General features: G+C 48.4%; 1 protein-coding gene across 1 annotated transcript in view; it reads right to left on the reverse strand.

The window, feature by feature from the left end:
• The window catches only part of SQOR (sulfide quinone oxidoreductase), a 186,357-nt gene that overhangs the window by 18,390 nt on the left and 149,230 nt on the right, over nt 1-18,737 (reverse strand). Inside the window, exons 7-9 of the mRNA XM_078684768.1 lie at nt 18,428-18,611; nt 7,267-7,334; nt 4,114-4,292 (exon numbers count right to left, since the gene is read on the reverse strand). Of these exons, the coding sequence (XP_078540894.1) occupies nt 4,114-4,292; nt 7,267-7,334; nt 18,428-18,611 (431 nt within the window). The remainder of the gene's footprint in view (nt 1-4,113; nt 4,293-7,266; nt 7,335-18,427; nt 18,612-18,737) is intronic.

Below are 18,737 nucleotides of genomic sequence, written 5' to 3' on the forward strand. Positions count from 1 at the left end.
CGTGTGGGATTCTAACATTACGACCAGCATAGCATTTTGACAGCAGTGGTTGAGATTTGAACCTACCAGCCAACCGGAACGAATATTACCCTTCATTCTATGTTGGTGTGGTCTGATCGTATAGCTTTATGTATAAAGTTTATACTTGTTTCTATCAAGCTTGTGTGGAGTTTATTTATGGTGTCACCAGGTGGTTGCTGTGGGCGCGGTTGCACATACTGAACATTTGTGCCATGGAGATAGGCCTGAATGCTCGTGCCAAGCTACTAAGGGGGTGAGCAGGCTATCTCAAACTGTGCCCTTATTTGGCCTAACGTTGAGTGGGGAGCCCCGGGTTGCGCACTTGGTGACAGTAGTGCAGGACTGGGACTCCGGCTTCCAACAATGGAAGTCAGAGTCTTTTTTTGAGTAGATTCTAGAATTTCCTCAACAAAAGATTACCTAAAATGTAACTAGAAGACAGTTTCAGAACTCGGAACTTCTATGTATGCACATATATATCTAGATTCCAACACTCCTTTATGATAATGAGTAAATGTAAATTGTAACATCCCAGCAGCTGGGAACAAACTGACTTCTGCTTGAAGTGTAGAGGTAGCCTGGTTATCTGAACAGGAGCTGCTAACAACAGTCAATAATGGCTCTAAACAGCATCTGACACAAACAAAACAACTTATGCTTAGTTGGTTTTATTACATATATTACAGCCACGCCCCTCAGCTACAGGATTGTCCACCGCGACCACATCAACAAACACGGAGGTGGAATCGCCATCAACCACAAGGAATCCATTCACACATCGATCTTGGAACACCTCAACTCAACTTCCAGCTCAAAACCACCATCAAAGGCACCCTCGCCTACAGAGCACCAAGACTCTGCCCTGGCTTACAACACTATTGCCAATTTTATTGCCCCGCCAAGGCATCGACACCGAACACTACTTGTTCCGCGGAGACCTCTACTTTCACCTTGACAACCTCAACAACGCCAACACCATCAATTTTACTGACAGCATGAACAACATCGGCTAACCCAGACAGCCACCACCCCCACTCACATTGCAGGACACACACTAGATCCTGTCTCCGCTACCAGCAAAAGTCAAATTCAGCCACACTACTGGGCTTACCTGGAGAGACCACACAATCATCCAGTTCACCTAAACGACAGCCCCTAGCCACGCCAGCAGGCCAATCAGCAACTCTCACTACAGCCGGAACAGAGTATCCAAGAACCGATGGATTAACACCCTCACCGCCTCCCTACCCGACACCTTCTGGAAGATCTTTCATGCCATCAAAAACTTCACGTCTTAGACCCTACGCTGGCACTGCGGGGCAAATGGCAAATAGACCTGGGAGACATGGAAGATTCCGATTGGATGGACACACTGGCGTCGGCCCGGGCGGCAGCGATCCGATCGCGGCTAAAGCTGATACAACTCAAAGTGTTGTATTGCATATATTACCCCCGCACCACACTGCATAAACTCGGGCACGCGCCAGACCCATTTTGCCTTAGAGGTTGTGGACACGTTGGAACATTTTATCATATACTGTGGGAATGCCCAAAAATACAATCGTATTGGGACCAGGTAATGACCGAGATCTCGGAGGTGTGGCAGGGGGGGGGGGGGGGAGAGGTCCAGCGAGACCCCCGATGCTGCCTCCTAAACATCTGGCAACCTACTGATCTAAACTTAGCATTACAGAACTGGGCTACACTAGGGATGACAATTGCTAAACGGAATATAGCCAGGAACTGGGGCTCTGGGACGCCGCCTACACAGCAACAATGGGGCACTGACATGGACATTGCCATGGTGGCGGAGAGCGCAGTCTACACACACAGAGGATGTCCCAAAAAGTGGTCCAGAATATGGGGGAAGTGGAATGAGTCCCAGGGGAATATATGCGATCCGCCACGCGCAACATCAACCCCAGAGGACAGCCCATGAGCAGTGGCGGGACCAAATAGACTGGGTTATAGCTATGTCCTGCAGTTGCAGATACGGGGAGGGTATACGGAGAACGACGTTACCTATAGTAATGTAATGACGATGTGCCGGAAAATGGCTGATCTGTATGTAGTGCAATATGATGTGTTTTAACTAACTACAGATGGAGATGATTACTGGTTAATGATGTTAAAATTTTATAAAAATAAAAAAAAAATTAAACTTCACGACTTGGATTTCCAACAGCACCAACAGAGTCGCCCCCAACAAACCCTCTAAGCCCATGAGACCCTCCAGACAAACCAGCTGGTGTAACCCGGAACTGAGATCCTTCAATTGCAACTGCAAACAACTGGAAAGGAAATGGCGCACCTCCAAGGGGCCCACTGACCGGACCACATTTAAGACTTCTATCAACCAATACCACAGGCTTCTGAAAAACACAACAAAAAAAGCCTTAACCAACCACATCAAAACCAGCTCGTCACAGCAAAGAACTTTTCAGCATCATTAAGGAGTTATCCAAACCCTCAGAAACTGAAAACATCAGCACCCCCTCCTAGGAATTCTGCGAACAACCCATCTAACTTCTTCCACGACAAGTTATCTACCATCTACAGAAATTTGGAGCCCCAACCGATCACTGCCGACACCCTCAGCCTCCTAGACCCCACAAAAGCCCCCGCCAATAATAGGATCACCGCCTGGAGTCAGCTTGCCACGCAGAATACTGCCAACATCATGCATTCCGTCCACTCCGGATCTCCGATGGACCACTGCCCACTCCACGTGCTCACCCTCTGCCACAGCACCATCAGCAGCAAGCTAACATACATCTTTAACACGTCCATCACCTTAGCCACCTTCCGGGATGACTGGAAATACGCAGAGATCATACCCTTCCACAGGAAACCTTCCGCCAACCCCAATGAGCTCAAAAACATCCGACCCATCTCCCTGCACCCCTTTCCTGACAAAGTCCTTGAAAAGGCCATAAACCAACAACTCACAGAATACATAGAAAACAACAACCTTCTGGACGTATCCCAATCCGGAGTATACTCCAAACAGAGCACTGAAAGTGTCCTGATCAGATCCCTCCTTGACAGAGGAGACTCGACTGCCCTGATCCTCCTCAACCTCTTAGTGCCTTTCGACATGGTCTCCCACCATACCCTCATCACGAGACACCTTCAGATCGGCATCCAAGACAATGCCCTCAAATGAATCATATCCTTTCTCTCAGGAAGAACTTAGAGGGTCCACATCCCTCCCTTCATCTCAGAGGCTAAGAACATCATCTGCGGATTTCCTCAAGGTTCAGCCCGCAGCCCTACCCTTTTCAACACCTACATGATGCCCTTGGCCGACATCGTCAGAAACCAAGGACTGAACATCACCTCCTACTCAGATGACACAGAGCTCATCCTCTTGCTTTCCAAAGACCCCTCCACCACAAAGGCCAACTTTCAACTCTGCATGACCAGCGTGGCCATCTGGATGAAAGACAACTGTCTCTGACTCGACACTGACAAGAAGGAAGTTCTGATCTTCGGAAACACCGCCTCGCCGTGGGACGACTCATGGTGGCCCGCTGACATGGGACTCCACCCCACCCCTAGGGACCAAGCCCGAAACGTTGGCATCATCCTGGGCAGCAAACTCACAATGAGGAGCCAGATCAACATGTTGTAATGCACAGCCCAGTGGAGAACATGCACAGGCTGTCAGTCCCCGTTGGCACTCAGGCCAAATAGGACGCTGATGTCATGGTGACAGACGCGTCGTGATTGGCTTAGGGGAGCCTGGGTGCTGCTCGGAGCCAGCACAGCGAGGACAAAGAAGAGGCTTTACAGTGGCAGTTGCTGACAAGCAAGTACTTTTTTTTAATCTTTTCTAACACCCCTCTCCTGTCCCCACCACCGTTACCTACAAGCCGCCACTGCAATGCATTTCTCTATATTTTCATTATGTTCTGACCATAACTTAATATTTTTTGTCATTAGTTTCAATCAGCATATTCCAGATACAAAACAAGATTGAGTCATTAATTTTGGGCTAAGCACTGAGTTAACTTCTGCTTGCTGATTAATGGCAACTGTTAGCTCCGGCTCACCAATACCTTATTTCAATGCCTTAATTTTACTACTTACTTTAGCAACGCGTACCAATAAAGAATTGGCATCATGTCCGCCTTCATATGATACATTGTCCTCCGTTCTTTACCCTGGTCGATGGGGAATGTTTCCAAGGGTTGGGCATCATAGTCAAACTCTGCCAGTATCACTTTACTGTAGCCAGTTACTAGCGGGCACGACGTATAGCCATCATACTGTAAAGTTAAGAATGATACATATGGTTAGTAATTGAGCCTGGATTTATTAAAGGCCCTCCGTGGCAACTACAATGGCCGTGGATTTGTTGGACAAGTTGCGTGCAAAGGGCAGGGTTTTGTGTATATGTGGTTTGGAGAGGGCGCATACAACAGGTGTGCGTGTCTATTAGGATTTGAGGTGTGTGAGACGGTGCAAACCGGAAGAAGAACCACAGTGAACCCCCAGAAAACTAGACCAACGTTTCACAGAATTACTGCAGGCCTGTGCACACGTCACAGTAAAATGCAGAGTAAGTACTCCTTCTTTCAAAACTTAATAATACAACAATCACTGTATAGTTGAAAGAAAGTAAAGACAAAATGAGCAATCTTGAGTATGTGTTCTTCTTTTACTGCCGAACTGTTTGTCCAGCCAACAAGTGTTTCATCTGGGGAGGTACCCCAAGACTTCTTCAGGGTTATGAGGCAATGCCAAGAGGGTATCTTGATTCTCTAAGCTAGTTGTACTTCTGTCCCGGCTTGTCAAAAGGAATGGATGTAATCCGCAGGTATAAAGGGTCTTAGGTATGGGACTCCGTGGTGGAGCCAAGTGTGTGCTTCACTCAAGACCGGTTATAATTCTGTCCCGGCTGTGTGTGAGAGCTGAGAGTTCATGGAGTGGCAAAAGGTCTAGAATGGAGACCCTCCGATATAGCCACGTAAGGGCAATACTGACCCAGCGAGTACGCTGATTGTCATCGACGATCGCAATGAATGGGACCATTCCACTCCATGAACTCTCAGCTCTCACACACAGCCTGGACGGAATTATAACCGGTCTTGAATGAAGCACACACTTGTAGCACAAGTGTAAAACTCTCCACGTTTTCTACTATGTTTGATCCTCGACACTTAAATGTCCCTCTTTGGTGACACAGCTTGGGTCTCTTTTGTCTTGCCTTGCACTTCTTTTTTAGGTTTGCTTTTCCAGGACCAAGTGCTAGCACCTCATATCATGGTTGCCTAATTGGTTACATTCTGCCATTTTTCTTCCTACTTGATACCCACATATACTATCAGAATAGTGACAAGAACTCTCATCGCCGAAGAAACAATTCATAACACCAAATCTTGCCAGATTCATTATTCCACCTTTGCTGCTCCATTAAGGATCAGAAATGAGCAAAGTGAGATTTTACATCTTCTTCCTCTGATTTATCTAATCTAGCCATGGCAGAACTAAGAAAAACAGGGTCCGGCCCCTTCCACCAGAGAAAATAAGGTGATTGAGGTTTATTCAAGATATGCACATGTGTACTTGGTTTACCATATGAGACTGCGTAATACATATACTGTGAAACAAAGTCATTTATGGGAGATTTGAAAGCATACATACAAGACAAAGCATTCAATTTCAAATGTTTCTTGTACGTAAAATTGAAATCCTTTTTTTAAGGAGAAAGAACCAGCTTTCAAAACTTACTCTTAGGGCAGTAAACACTATAGTAAAGTACTCGCGCTAAAGCCAGGTTTAATGCAGTTCCTCCACTCATATAAAACATCTCATGAATCATGGCTTATCTACACCATCATGAGCACCCGCTAGTGCCTCCTATATTCTAGATGTGGATGAATCTCTTCAAGTTGAGAGAGGCATGTCTAGAAGAGTGTTCATGTGTATAGGCCAAGTGAGCCCGTGGTTTCTCAGCTCACGAGTACCTCATGTCTCAGCTTGCACAATACTTTAGCGACAGTAGGTTGGCTATTATCTGGACCACCCTTTAGTGGAAGCAAGTGATGCACACAAACAGCACTCATTCATGATAGCCTGTATTCTCCCCATGGTTTCTAAGAGTCAAAAGAGGTCCTCCTCCCTCAGATCTGTAATCTGACTGTACAGTAACATTAATTAAACACTCCATACCAATGGTGCAAATTTACTGCGTTCTGAATAACAATGGTGGCTGGTGCAACATACTCACGGTAAGACTTGCACACATGATATGATGCTTTAGAGTGTACTCAGTGCAGGAACAACCCTTTACTTTCTTGGTGTCACATTTGCATGGCATGCATGTGTATGCTGAGCAGCCTCTTGGTGTGGATGTCACATGGGCTGCTCCTGTGCAGGAGCACCAGGAGCTGCACTGAATTATAAATGTGCAGTATGCATCTATTTGCTGTATGGGCAGCTCTTGATGCTCAATTTAGAGGTCTGTACAAGACAGCCATAGCGTCCACCTGTGGCACAGAGCTAAGAGGTCATACCTCATTGCAAGTTGCTAGATCCCTGTTAGAGAGCCCGTGCCTGAAAACAACACACGTACGCTGTAGGGCCCATACTGTGTCTACGGTGTAGGGCCCATACTGTGTCCTGATAGAATTGTAGACATTGAAGCAACACATGCAGTACGCAGTTCAGAGGAGGAGTCTCTATCTTAATCAGCTGCACCAAGGCTGGCCTTTGTCGGCCCATCAAGGGTCCGTTGGCGGACAATACATGTCTGATCCATACAACATCCTTTACAATTTCTCTTCTGCATCGTGTAAAAAATTGCAATTCTTTGTTCATCTTTGGAACTTGAAAGCAACTTGAAGGAGTGATTTTCGGCTTTGTCTGGTGGCATTGCACCATTTATTTATTTTATTCATTTTAGCCATTTATATCCTGCACATAGACCACATAGGTCTTAGTGTTGAAGCTTACTGTACAAACTCCCCCAAATGTCGGCTTGAATGCAAGACATCTGACAAAGAGAGAGCAAAACTAGAAGTCTCTAAACAGTTACACACAACATCACACGCCAACGCAGTGACTCCCTGAACTACAATAAAGGGGCTGGCACGTAAAGTATGAAGGGTGCAGACAGGAAACGCTGTAGTGCCCTCAGGAGCATTCAAACCAACAACCTCAGAATAGGAAAACGTCAGACTTTTGGGCAGTAATTCAAATTACATAGGTTTAAGAAAATAAAAATAAACATGCCAATACCTTTTTAGTGGGACTTTTGTTCTTCATGATTAACGAAATGGTTTTATCAAGCACTGCAGATTGGGCCGCTGCAAAAAACATAACGTGGACACAACTTGATATCATAGGATTCCAGCAAACTAGTGACAGTGCAACAGTAGAACCTACTCTTCTTCATCATAGAGCTTGCCTGACCTTGGAACAGCAAAAACACAAATGCTATCTTTAAATAGTTCAGATCTAAGAATCTAATTCAGCATATACCTATCTTTTGTAGAATAAAGAACCCTGTGCTGTTTCGTAACCACAAGCTGCACAAGGTTACCTTCCCCACCACTGTTCTCATCCCAGTCCTTCCTCACAGAGTGAGGCCACCATGTTCCAGACAAATACCCCACTAATGTACCTGCTTCAAACAAGAAGCCCGACGGGGTGGGCTTACGAAGGGGTGCATAGCCTACAAGACTACACGAAGAGCCGTAAACTGGATGAGGAGCTGTACGAGAAGTTGGTACAGTTCACCATGAGCCTGCGAGTCTTGGTCCACACCTCAGACGTAGTAGGCTTCTGTACTAGGAGCGGTTTATTATTCAAGGAGACTAGGATCCAAAAGTATAGGGAACTGCCACTTGGCAGAAATAAATGCATTAACCACCATAGTGTTATGTCACCAGAGTACATTTTTTAATAAACGTCAGATAGCATATGAAAGGCTTTGATACCAAGTTCATCTGAGGAGCGTATGACAGTCCTCTTTTCATCATGAAGTCCACTTCTTCACAAAGGAAACTTGTGCAGATGGATCATACGGTGCCTCTGGCCAGACCAAGGAAGCCTGGCGATCTTTGCTGCCACCGACCACCACCAATTCGGTACGGATAGCGAAAAGTTTAAGACAGTTAATGCTGGTCACTCGCTTATCACTATCAAATACATTATAAACCTATTCCTTTGTAAGCTAGGATGGTGACACATGCAGTAGTCCGGTCAGAGCAGGTTATTCATTGGTGTATGAGAATAAATGAAAACGGAATTAATCAGATAAGCAAGAACTTGCTCATCGTAGATCAAGATTTGCGATGGTGATAATCTCAGGTAAAAGCTCAGATTAGTGGAGACACTTTTGACGGGTGAAGTTGTGTTCAGTCTCACAGAAAGAATATTAACCAAGAAAGTGCCATGCAGTTGACCCCCTCCCTCAGCCCCCCCCCCCTCCAAGATCCAGATAATTAAGCGCAATGGCTTAGCCACTATATGCTGTACAGCAGAGATCATCGAGAACGGCCACAGGGACTGGCCCAACTGCTTTGGGGGGTTTTAAATCAGACATCTGAGACTCCAGCTGAATCCACAGGTTGAGTTTATACCCTTAAAGCAGCAGCGATGGTCTTTACTGTCAACTTAGTTGCAATGGAAAGACATGAAATGGGCCTGATTTGCCAAGTCCATAATATTGACCACTGGATGGTTGAACAGCAGTGTGATTGTGAAATACTTCACGGCTTGAGGGACTAAATCTGAATGAAAAGATGGGTACTGATCTGTGGGTACGACAAACTCTAAACATTGCTGCAAAAGAGAAATTTGAGAGCATGAAGATGTGGTCAAACTCACAAATGTAAGGAGGGAGATGAAATCCAATTAGGAATTAGGCATGGGGACAGACCCAATGTACAGAATAAAGAGATCTGCTCTCTTATTTTCATAATCTTTTAGCCAACATGCAATCCCAGCGCAAATCACTCAGGATGGAACAGCTTCTCCAACCTGCTACCAGCTCATTTGGAAAGGTTAAGGCCATCAAAGTTTCACTCAAAAAGTAAACTGTCCAAGTATATTTGATAGGAAATGTATTGAACCAGAGTTGGAATTTGGTTTTTTTATGATTGAGACAAAAGAAGAAGAATGTTGCCACTGGTGCTCCATTCATTAGGTCATACACTTCTGAGCAACAATTCTTGCTAAGAACCATTTGCAGGCCTTCTGAGAAGGATGAGCCTATGAGGCCTTTAATGCGGCTAAACAGCAGAATGTCTCAAAAAGCAAACTGGTCATGAAATTCATGTGAGACAGCGACTAGAGGCTCCAGTGTTATCTGTGCAACAAATACGTCCCGAGTACCCAGTTTGCAAGAACATCCTAATATTTGTGGTTGGACTTAGCAGAAAGTACAAAAAAATAGAAACAAATGATGGAGTCTCCTGATGACATCAAGAGAAGAGTCAGGGAAACCATAGCCACAGTAGAAACTGAAAGTTTCTAATCAGGAGTCAGGCATTAAAAACTGGACTTTAGGAAAGTTGGCCACTTATCAAAAAATCATATTAGTTGAAAGATCAGCACATGCTGGTAAAAGAGGATTTTTGACATACCAGTGGACTCGGGAAGTGCAGAACTAGGTTTTAAAGATTAAGGTCCAGCTCTCAGTAAAGAAAACATTCTGGGTTGAGAGAGTGTTTCTTTTTAAAGATAATTAACCATGTGCCATTCGTCTTTTACAATGGAGTGTGCACCGTCAGGACACAGCTGTGTTCTAGAGTACTGGGTGGAAATATCTAGCCATTTAGAAGAAGGCCAAGTGGTCCCCAAAGCTAATACACCATAACATTGTTATAAACTGTTAGGAGATCTTTCTACCTTGGTGCCAAGAACATACACTTCACAAAAGACAGACACACACACACAAGTACAGAGTACATGGATGCATTTGTGTCCATCAGAAGGGGCAGGCTACAATAAAATGCATTATGTGACCTAAGAGGCTACACACATCCTCTTTGATTGGATGTGGTAGATAGAAATGCGCCTCTCTCTTACACCAAACCAACACACGCTAATCTCTACATCATGCGTGTTTCCAAAATCCACAGGAATATGTCTGACTCCACTCATGTTCAGGTATGCCCGTCCTGAAGGCGTCTTGGGGCTGTAGTACTTCAGTTAAATAATGGCAAAGATGACAAGGGCTGGGCATCTATAGAAGTCATGGCAAAGATGACAAGGGCTGGGCATCTATAGAAGTCATGGCAAAGATGACAAGGGCTGGGCATCTATAGAAGTCAGAGGACGAGAACCTCTAATGTACTTTGACCTCTCCGTTACACACTGCCAGGGGTGGGAGGCGGCGTCCATTATGAGGAATAAAAGTAGTCTATACTGTGTAGTATGACGGGCCCGGCGGCGTCAGTAAGTTAATGCTTGCTGCGGAAGTCTGCAACTTCAGACAAGGTTAACTCATTCTTCGATTCTTCATGGGTTGGTAAATTAAGCATTATTAAATACAGTAATACTAAGTGCTTGTAAACCGTGCAGTATGAAGTGCTACATCAGAAAATATATTTGTCACGGCATTGCACTTGGGGAACATGCTGCGTTCATACTGCACGGTTTACAAGCACCGTCTGTGGAGAGCTGAAGAGAAGCGGCCTGTGCGCTCTCACAGACACCCACCCACCTCCCTCCGGCCCCCCCACGGTCTGCCCGCCCCGGCCCCATGAACTTGCCATGTCACAGCAGACTGGCTGGGCGCACGACACGATAAGGTGCCAAGAACACGTTTTCAGCCTCGATTTCAACTTTACCCTGGATTCCTCGGCGTGATAGCAGAGGCGCGACAGCTGTACACAAGCAGCTGTACCCAAGCGAGTTGTATAACAGGAGGTGACGTCAAGATGGACGGGCGTTTCCACGTCACTGGCGTGTCTGCTGTGCGAGCAGGAGAAAGACTTGTACTTGCAGAGGAAACCTCAGTCTTACTTCCGAAAAATTATCAAGGCACATATTTGATATTCTTGAAATATCGGGGTCTGACTAGGCCAGCCGCAGAATTATCTGATATCATGCACATTTTCAGTAAGATCATTCTGCTACATGAACCCGAAAGCCACGATGTTACAGTAATTTTAATAAACACAATAGGTGACGTTTAAAAATTGCCTCTGCACATGAGAACATTCCGTTTCAAGTACACCCTGTGCTGCGAAGAGGGAAGGCGTCAAGTTCAGAACCTGCGGCCATCTTTATCAGTTCCAGGACACGTGCATGGCTGCCACAGATAAACAAATCGTCTATTGGCAGGTTGTGCGCGGACATGCTTTGCTCTGCACATAATGTGTCAGACTGTGAGCCACAAAGGTAAAAACAACACTTTAAAAAGATTAATAAGTTCCAGCCCCCCCAATCCGTTGAGAAGACATGTTATGAAAGAGCAGGCTACGAGGGCTGCAGGAACCCCGCCTGCAAAATATCGGGCTCTTTAATAAGGATAAAAACATGTTTTGCAATTAGTGGCTGCAAAAAAAAGGATGGGAAGCAGAATGCGCAGCTCAAAGTTTAATGATCAATCACATGCTGCAGAATATCTGCAATGACCGACCACCGGCTTTAGTGGGCAAATTCGGAGGTTTTTTGGGGAAGGGTGGGGAGGGTTGGAGCTATGGGAGTAAAGCTAGAAGGAGTAGTTTCTGTCCTGTAACTCCAGTTCTGTAGTAGGGGTATCTCTGTTATAGTCATAATCTAGTGAATAGTCCCGCCCATGTGCGTGGACCCCGGAGCAATCAAAAATAATCTCTTACAGTGTCAAAAAATGCAGAAAAGCATAGACACTTAAGAGATAATTTAAAGACAGATAATGCAGCCTAAAAGGCTACACTGTCCAGTACTTCAACTAGAAATTCCACCATAAAATCCACAAAACAGCAAAAGCCTGTACAGATTTCCATTGCTTTAACAGCAAACTCCCTCAGGAATGATAGAGAGAAGAACCTGGACAGACAAGCCCCATAGGCTGCCATTATGTGGCTCAAAACAGGATACTGTGCCTTTAAGAGAATCTTCCAGAACCTTCTCCCAGTATCCCAGAATGCATAGCAGGTCCAACTTACTTTCAGTTCTTTTTGAAGGCGTAACACGCCAGACCTGTAGCATTCCTTAAAGGAATATGTCTCTCTCCACCGGGGAGGAGGGCGGGCGCTTATGACTATAACAGAGATACCCCTACTACAGAACTGGAGTTACAGGACAGAAACTACTCCTTCTGTAGTAGGGGATCTCTGTGTATAGTCATAATCTAGTGAATAGAATGGCAAGCCCATCCCCACACCAAAGCGGCGGTGGAGAAAAGAGTATCAACACCACTATTGTGCGAACAGATTTCGCAGCGAAGCCTGTCCAACCTGAGCATCCGCCCTAGCATCAGAGTCCAGGCAGTAATGCTTAGCAAAGGTATGAACCGACTTCCAAGTGGCCGCCTTGCAGATTTCTGCAATCGGAACATTACGGAGCAATGCTGTCGTGGCAGCCTTGCCCCTGGTGGAATGAGCCTTAGGCTTACCTCCTACGGTCTTATTAGCTTTTTGGTAACACAATTGTATGCAGGACACAATCCACCGCGAGATGGACTGTTTAGAGGTAGCAAGACCCGTCCTGACTGATCCATAATTGATGAACAATTGGTCTGACCTACGAATATCCGTGGTTTTATCCAGATAAAATTTCAACACCCTCCTAACATCCAGGGAATGCAAAGACCTTTCCGCTGGAGAGGAAGGATTCTGAAAGAACGTAGGTAAAGTTATAGTCTGGTTGATATGAAAATCAGAAACAACCTTGGGAAGAAACTTAGGGTGAGTACGCATAACAACCTTAGCAGCATGAAATACAGTATAAGGTTCTTGGTAACACAACGCCTGAATTTCACTCACCCTGTGGGCCGATGTAATGGCCACGAGGAACGCCGCCTTCCAGGACAGGTGCTGCAACGAAGCCTTATGAATAGGTTCAAAAGGCTCCTTCATCAATCTGGACAGCACCACATTCAATTCCCATGAAGGCGAAGGAAGCCTGACAGGAGGGAACACTTTCTTCAAGCCTTCCAAAAAATCCTTGATCACAGGGACCTGGAAGAAGGAAGTCTGTGAAGGGCATTTCCTGTAGGCAGTCAAAGCAGCCAGATGAACCTTTATGGAATGGACATTAAGGCCAGACTGCGCCAGATGTAGCAGATATGGAAGGATGACATCTTCCTTGCATGTCGTGGGGTCAAAGTTCTTAGACTTGCACCAGATGCAAAACCTCTTCCACTTGTAAGCATAAGAAGTCCGAGTGGAAGGTCGCTTAGCCTCCTTCAGTATGTCCATACAATCCTCTGGGAGATTCAAATGGCCATATTGCACTATTTCAAGAGCCATGCCGCCAAACTCAAAGATGAGAGGTTGGGGTGCACCATCCGCCCCCCGAACTTCGCGAGAAGGTCTGGCCTGCACGGCAGCTTCATGTGAGGAAGGAGAGACCGGTGAAGCAGGTCTGTGAACCACCACTGTCTGGGCCATTCCGGGGCAATCAGAATCATCTTCGCCCTGGATTGGGAGAGCTTGATGAGAACCGCTGGAATCAGGGGAATGGGTGGAAAAGCGTACAGAAAGCTGTTCGACCAGTTGATCCATAACGCGTTCCCCAGCGTCGCCGGCTGGTAGTACCTGGAGGCGAAGTCTCGGCATTTGCTGTTTTCGGCGGTGGCGAATAGATCGATGTCTGGAGTGCCCCACCTTGCGAAGACTTCTCCTAGTACCTCGTCGTTTAGTACCCACTCGTGGTTTTCCTGAATCAGTCTGCTCAGCTCGTCTGCCTGAACATTCTGCACACCTGGCAGATGAGCGGCCGTTATCGAGAGTCCTCGAGCCAGAAGCCAATGCCAGATCGCCTGCGCCTCTTGAGACAGAGTGCGTGATGTCGAGCCCCCCTGCTTGTTGAGGTAATACATCGTGGTCGTATTGTCCGTCTGTACAAGCAGAGAGTTGGTCCGGAAGGACGGTTGAAAAGCCTTCAGCGCCAAGTGAACAGCCCTGAGTTCCAGGAAATTGATGTGGTACGTGGACTCCGACGGGGACCACGTCCCTTGAATCTGCAGATCTCCGGAGTGCGCTCCCCATCCCAGGAGAGAAGCATCCGTCACGATAGTCTGAGTGGGAATGTCCTTGTGGAAGGGAACCCCTCTGAGGAGATTCTCCGCTGAACACCACCACTTCAGAGACTGAAGAGCATGCAGAGACAGTCGTATCTTGTCGTCCCAAGATCCTCTCCTCTGGTCCCACTGATCCTCCAAGCACTCCTGCAGCGGTCTCATGTGCAGCCGCGCATGCGGTGTCAGGAAGATGCAAGAGGCCATCGATCCCAGCAGAGAAGACACCGTCTTCACTGTCGTGGATGGAGTGGACATGAGAGCCTGCGCCTTCCGAAGGAGTGATAAACGTCGCTCTTCCGAAGGAGACACGCTTGCTGACAGCGTATCGATGGATGCTCCCAAGTACTGGATGCACTGGACCGGAGTTGGGACAGACTTGGACATGTTGATGTGCAACCCCAGCTTGTTCAAGAGAACGCACGTCTTCCGGAAGTGTGCTTGAGCTTCCGAGAAGGAGGAGGCTTTGATCAACCAGTCGTCCAGGTACGGGTAGACAAACACCTTGTTCTTCCTCAGGTGTGCCGCTACCACTGCCATGCACTTCGAGAACGTCCGGGGCGCAGACTTCAGCCCGAACGGAAGTACCGTGTACTGATAGTGATTGGCGCCGACTTGAAATCGCAGGAACTTCCTGTGTTTGTGTGCAATGGGCACATGGAAGTACGCATCCCGTAGGTCTATGGCACAAAGCCAGTCTCCCCGCTGCAGCTGAGGATAAATCTGATGCAACGACAGCATGCGAAACTTTTCTCTGCGAATCCATTTGTGTGCCTGTAGCAAGTCCAGAATGGGCCTGAACTCGTTCTTGTCCTTCTTGCGGACCAGAAAGAACCGGGAGTACAGACCTCTTCCTCTTTGAGACAGAGGTACGTCTTCTATCGCCCTTTTCCTTAGAAGGATGTCGGCCTCCGCCTGGAGCTCGAGCAGTTGATACTGCGAGCTGACCGGAGGAATCGACGGAGGAGGGCTGATGAACCGAAGACTGTATCCATTGCAAACAATATTCAGCACCCACTTGTCCTGAGTAATTTTTCTCCACTCTGCCAGAAAAAATTGAACGCTTCCCCCCACCGGAGCGGGTAACGGACGAAGGGGAAGTAACCGCTCAGGGTCGAGACCCAGCCGGGCCCTTGTTCGCGGTAGAGGACTGCTGTCCACCTCTACCTCTCTGACATTTCTGGAAGGGTCTTCTGTATTGCTGCTGCTGTTGTTGCTGCTGTTGTTGCCCAGAAGACTGCCCCCTTCCTCTACCCTGCGACCCGAACCGTCGTTGGAATTGGCGGTAGGGTTTCTTTTCTTTGGGCTTCTCCAAGCCCACAGCCGTCAGGGTTTCAGCCTCGGCCTTCATCCTGGCCATTTCGTCATCCGCGTGTTTCCCGAAGAGGGTGTCGCCGGAAAACGGCAGATTCGCCACTCGTTGTTGCGCTTCAGGCTTGAGCGACGTCAGCCGGAGCCAAGCATGGCGTCTCTGATTGATACCGTGGCAGTATCCATGCGCGGCCAGCAGGGAGATATCCGCCGCGGCGCTGATGGCCTGGTTCGAAATCACCATCCCCTCCTGGACGATCTCCATGAAGTCCTCTTTCCTGTCGCGCGGAACAAGGTCCGCAAACTGTTCCATGGAATCCCACAGTGCACGGTCGTATCGTCCCAACAACGCAGAGTCACTGGAAGCCTTCATCGTCGTGGAAGACGTCCCACACGCCTTCCGTCCAGCTGAATCAATCTAGCGGCTCTCCTTACCTGGAGGCACAGTGGAGGACGGGGAGGTAGCATGTAGTTTACGAGCCGCCGTCACAATCACCGAATCAGGCACTGGGTCCTTCCGCAAGAAGGCCGGGTCCGACTCTGGAGCCCTGTACTTCTTGACAAGCCTGGAGGGAGCAGCTTTCACCACCGCCGGCGTAAGGAAGAGCTGTTCAGCAGGCTCAACCAGTCCTGGCACCAAAGGCAGTAGGGGCCGAGACAGGTGCTTCGTGTGCAAAGTCTCGAAGATCACATAAGTGGTGGGCGTAGGGGCCGTCACCTTGATCCCCAACTTCGCCGCCCCTCTCAGGAGAACCTCCTGGAACGTGCCAATGTCATCTATCGGAGACACCCTCGTCTCCGGTGAATCCGACAACGTAGGTGAATATGAACGGGTCCCAGAGGCGGAACGGGACCTGGACCTATGCCTCCTATGGCGATGTCTGGATCTCGAGGAGGATCCGTGTCCACTCCTAGATCTGTCCCTTCTCCCTGAGCGTGACCTCGATCTCCTGGGTCTGGGACGCTCCGCCGGCTTCCCCGGGTCGGACGTCTTGGGCTTAGGAGGATCCTTCGACTTAGGAGTCTTCTTCGGAGGTGTCGGAAGTCTGGGCATCGACACCGATCTCGGTGGAACCGGAGGAGGAACACCCGGCACCGGGGCCTGCGGTCCTGACGGAAGAGCAGGTACAGGAGGCAATGGAGGAGGGGTCGAAGCCCTCGGAGGAGGACCTCTAGGCAAAGGAGGCTGAGGAGGCGGCTTAACAGTCTTCTTCGTGGTATATACCTCCGAGTACGCCGTTCCCGGCGAGCCACCATCCTGTCCTGACTGAGGGGAGCCCCCCACAGTCCTCGGCCTGTCCTTACGACCCCCTGACGTCGAAGACCGGTGTTCAGACGTCGACCGTGGTTCCTTCGACGTCGAGCGGCCCTTCGGCGTCGACCGTTTCACACGCCTCGGCGTCGACCGGCTTCTATGCCTCGACGTCGACCCCGACCAGATGGACGATCCTCGAAACCTCGACGACGGGCGCTGACGCCTCGACGGCGACCTCGACCGCCTCGACGGCGACCTCTTCGATCGCCTCGACGTCGACCTTGATCGCCTCGACGTCGACTTCTTCAGCGCCGGAGACCTCTTCCGCCTCGACGGCGACCTCGCCTTCCTCGACGGCGGCCTCGACGACGAGGATCCCCTCAACGAGGACGATGACCTCGCCCTCGACGGCGAACGGCGGTGTCGCCTCGACGGCGAGCGCCGACGCCGGGCCCTCCGATGCCGTCCACTCGACGCCGACGGCGAAGAAATCGACACCGGGTTCGACGGCGGCCTGTGTAAGTCCCTCGACGTCGACGGGCGACGTTTTCTCAACCCAGAGCCCTGGGGAGACTGGGAACTGGCCGTGGACCTTCCTCTCGACGTCGTGGTCAGAGCAACCGACCCAGACGGAGACCTTGGACGTTTGCTGGACTTCCTGCCCCTGGGGAGCCCCCCAGAGGCCTCAGCATGGGCAGTAGAAGCCCCTCCAGACCCACCTCGAGCCTTCAGTCTTCTTTCTTCAAGTCCCTGAAGTCTGATCTTCCTCCTGTCCTTCAGGGTCCTGCCAGAGAAGCCTCTACAGATCACACACTCCTCTGGGATGTGGGAAGAGGGAAGGCAGAGGATACACACCTCATGGGGGTCTGACTTGGCCTTCTTCCTGGAGCACTCCGGGCATTTGTCAAATAATGCAGGCATTATGGACAGCAAAAGAGTGCAGAAAACCAAGAAGAAAGACACCAAAGTACTTTAAAAGTACACAAAATCGAATTTAGTGAAAAAACACCAACAAAACCCTTGAAAAGGGAGAGCTCAATGCTCCAGGGTCCTGCTTGCAGGAGCCGGAAAAAAGAACTGAAAGTAAGTTGGACCTGCTATGCATTCTGGGATACTGGGAGAAGGTTCTGGAAGATTCTCTTAAAGGCACAGTATCCTGTTTTGAGCCACATAATGGCAGCCTATGGGGCTTGTCTGTCCAGGTTCTTCTCTCTATCATTCCTGAGGGAGTTTGCTGTTAAAGCAATGGAAATCTGTACAGGCTTTTGCTGTTTTGTGGATTTTATGGTGGAATTTCTAGTTGAAGTACTGGACAGTGTAGCCTTTTAGGCTGCATTATCTGTCTTTAAATTCTCTCTTAAGTGTCTATGCTTTTCTGCATTTTTTGACACTGTAAGAGATTATTTTTGATTGCTCCGGGGTCCACGCACATGGGCGGGACTATTCACTAGATTATGACTATACACAGAGATCCCCTACTACAGAACTACATTAAGGGTCTAGGAACTACCCCAGATGGGTCACCTTGGCTCACGCGCTTGCATCACTAGCGGGCCCCTGAGTAGAAGCAACAAACTGCAGGCACCTCACCGCTATTTACACCACACAGCGCGGGCTACACAGTTTGGCGTGGATGCATTCAAAGTGCACAGTATTACCAACAGCTGCCGCCGTTTTCGATGTTGGGAGGTTGGTGCAGTCTCCAATTCCGAACACATTGGGATACTTCTTGTGTTGCAGGGTCTCCTTGTTTACATCCACCCAGCCCCCAGCATCCGACACCGGACTGTTCACCAGCACATCCGGGGGCCCCATGGGAGGAGTGACGTGGAGCATTTCATACTGTGCAAGCAAAAAAAGAAAAAGTATTTGTATTCAGTATTTAATTTGCCCCCATACGACAATATTCTTTAAACTGTGTGAACAACGATCAGTCTAGCAACTGAAATATGGAGTCCATATACTCTT

This window comes from Lissotriton helveticus, chromosome 3_2 (assembly GCF_964261635.1).
Source record: "Lissotriton helveticus chromosome 3_2, aLisHel1.1, whole genome shotgun sequence".
NCBI lineage: Eukaryota > Metazoa > Chordata > Amphibia > Caudata > Salamandridae > Lissotriton > Lissotriton helveticus.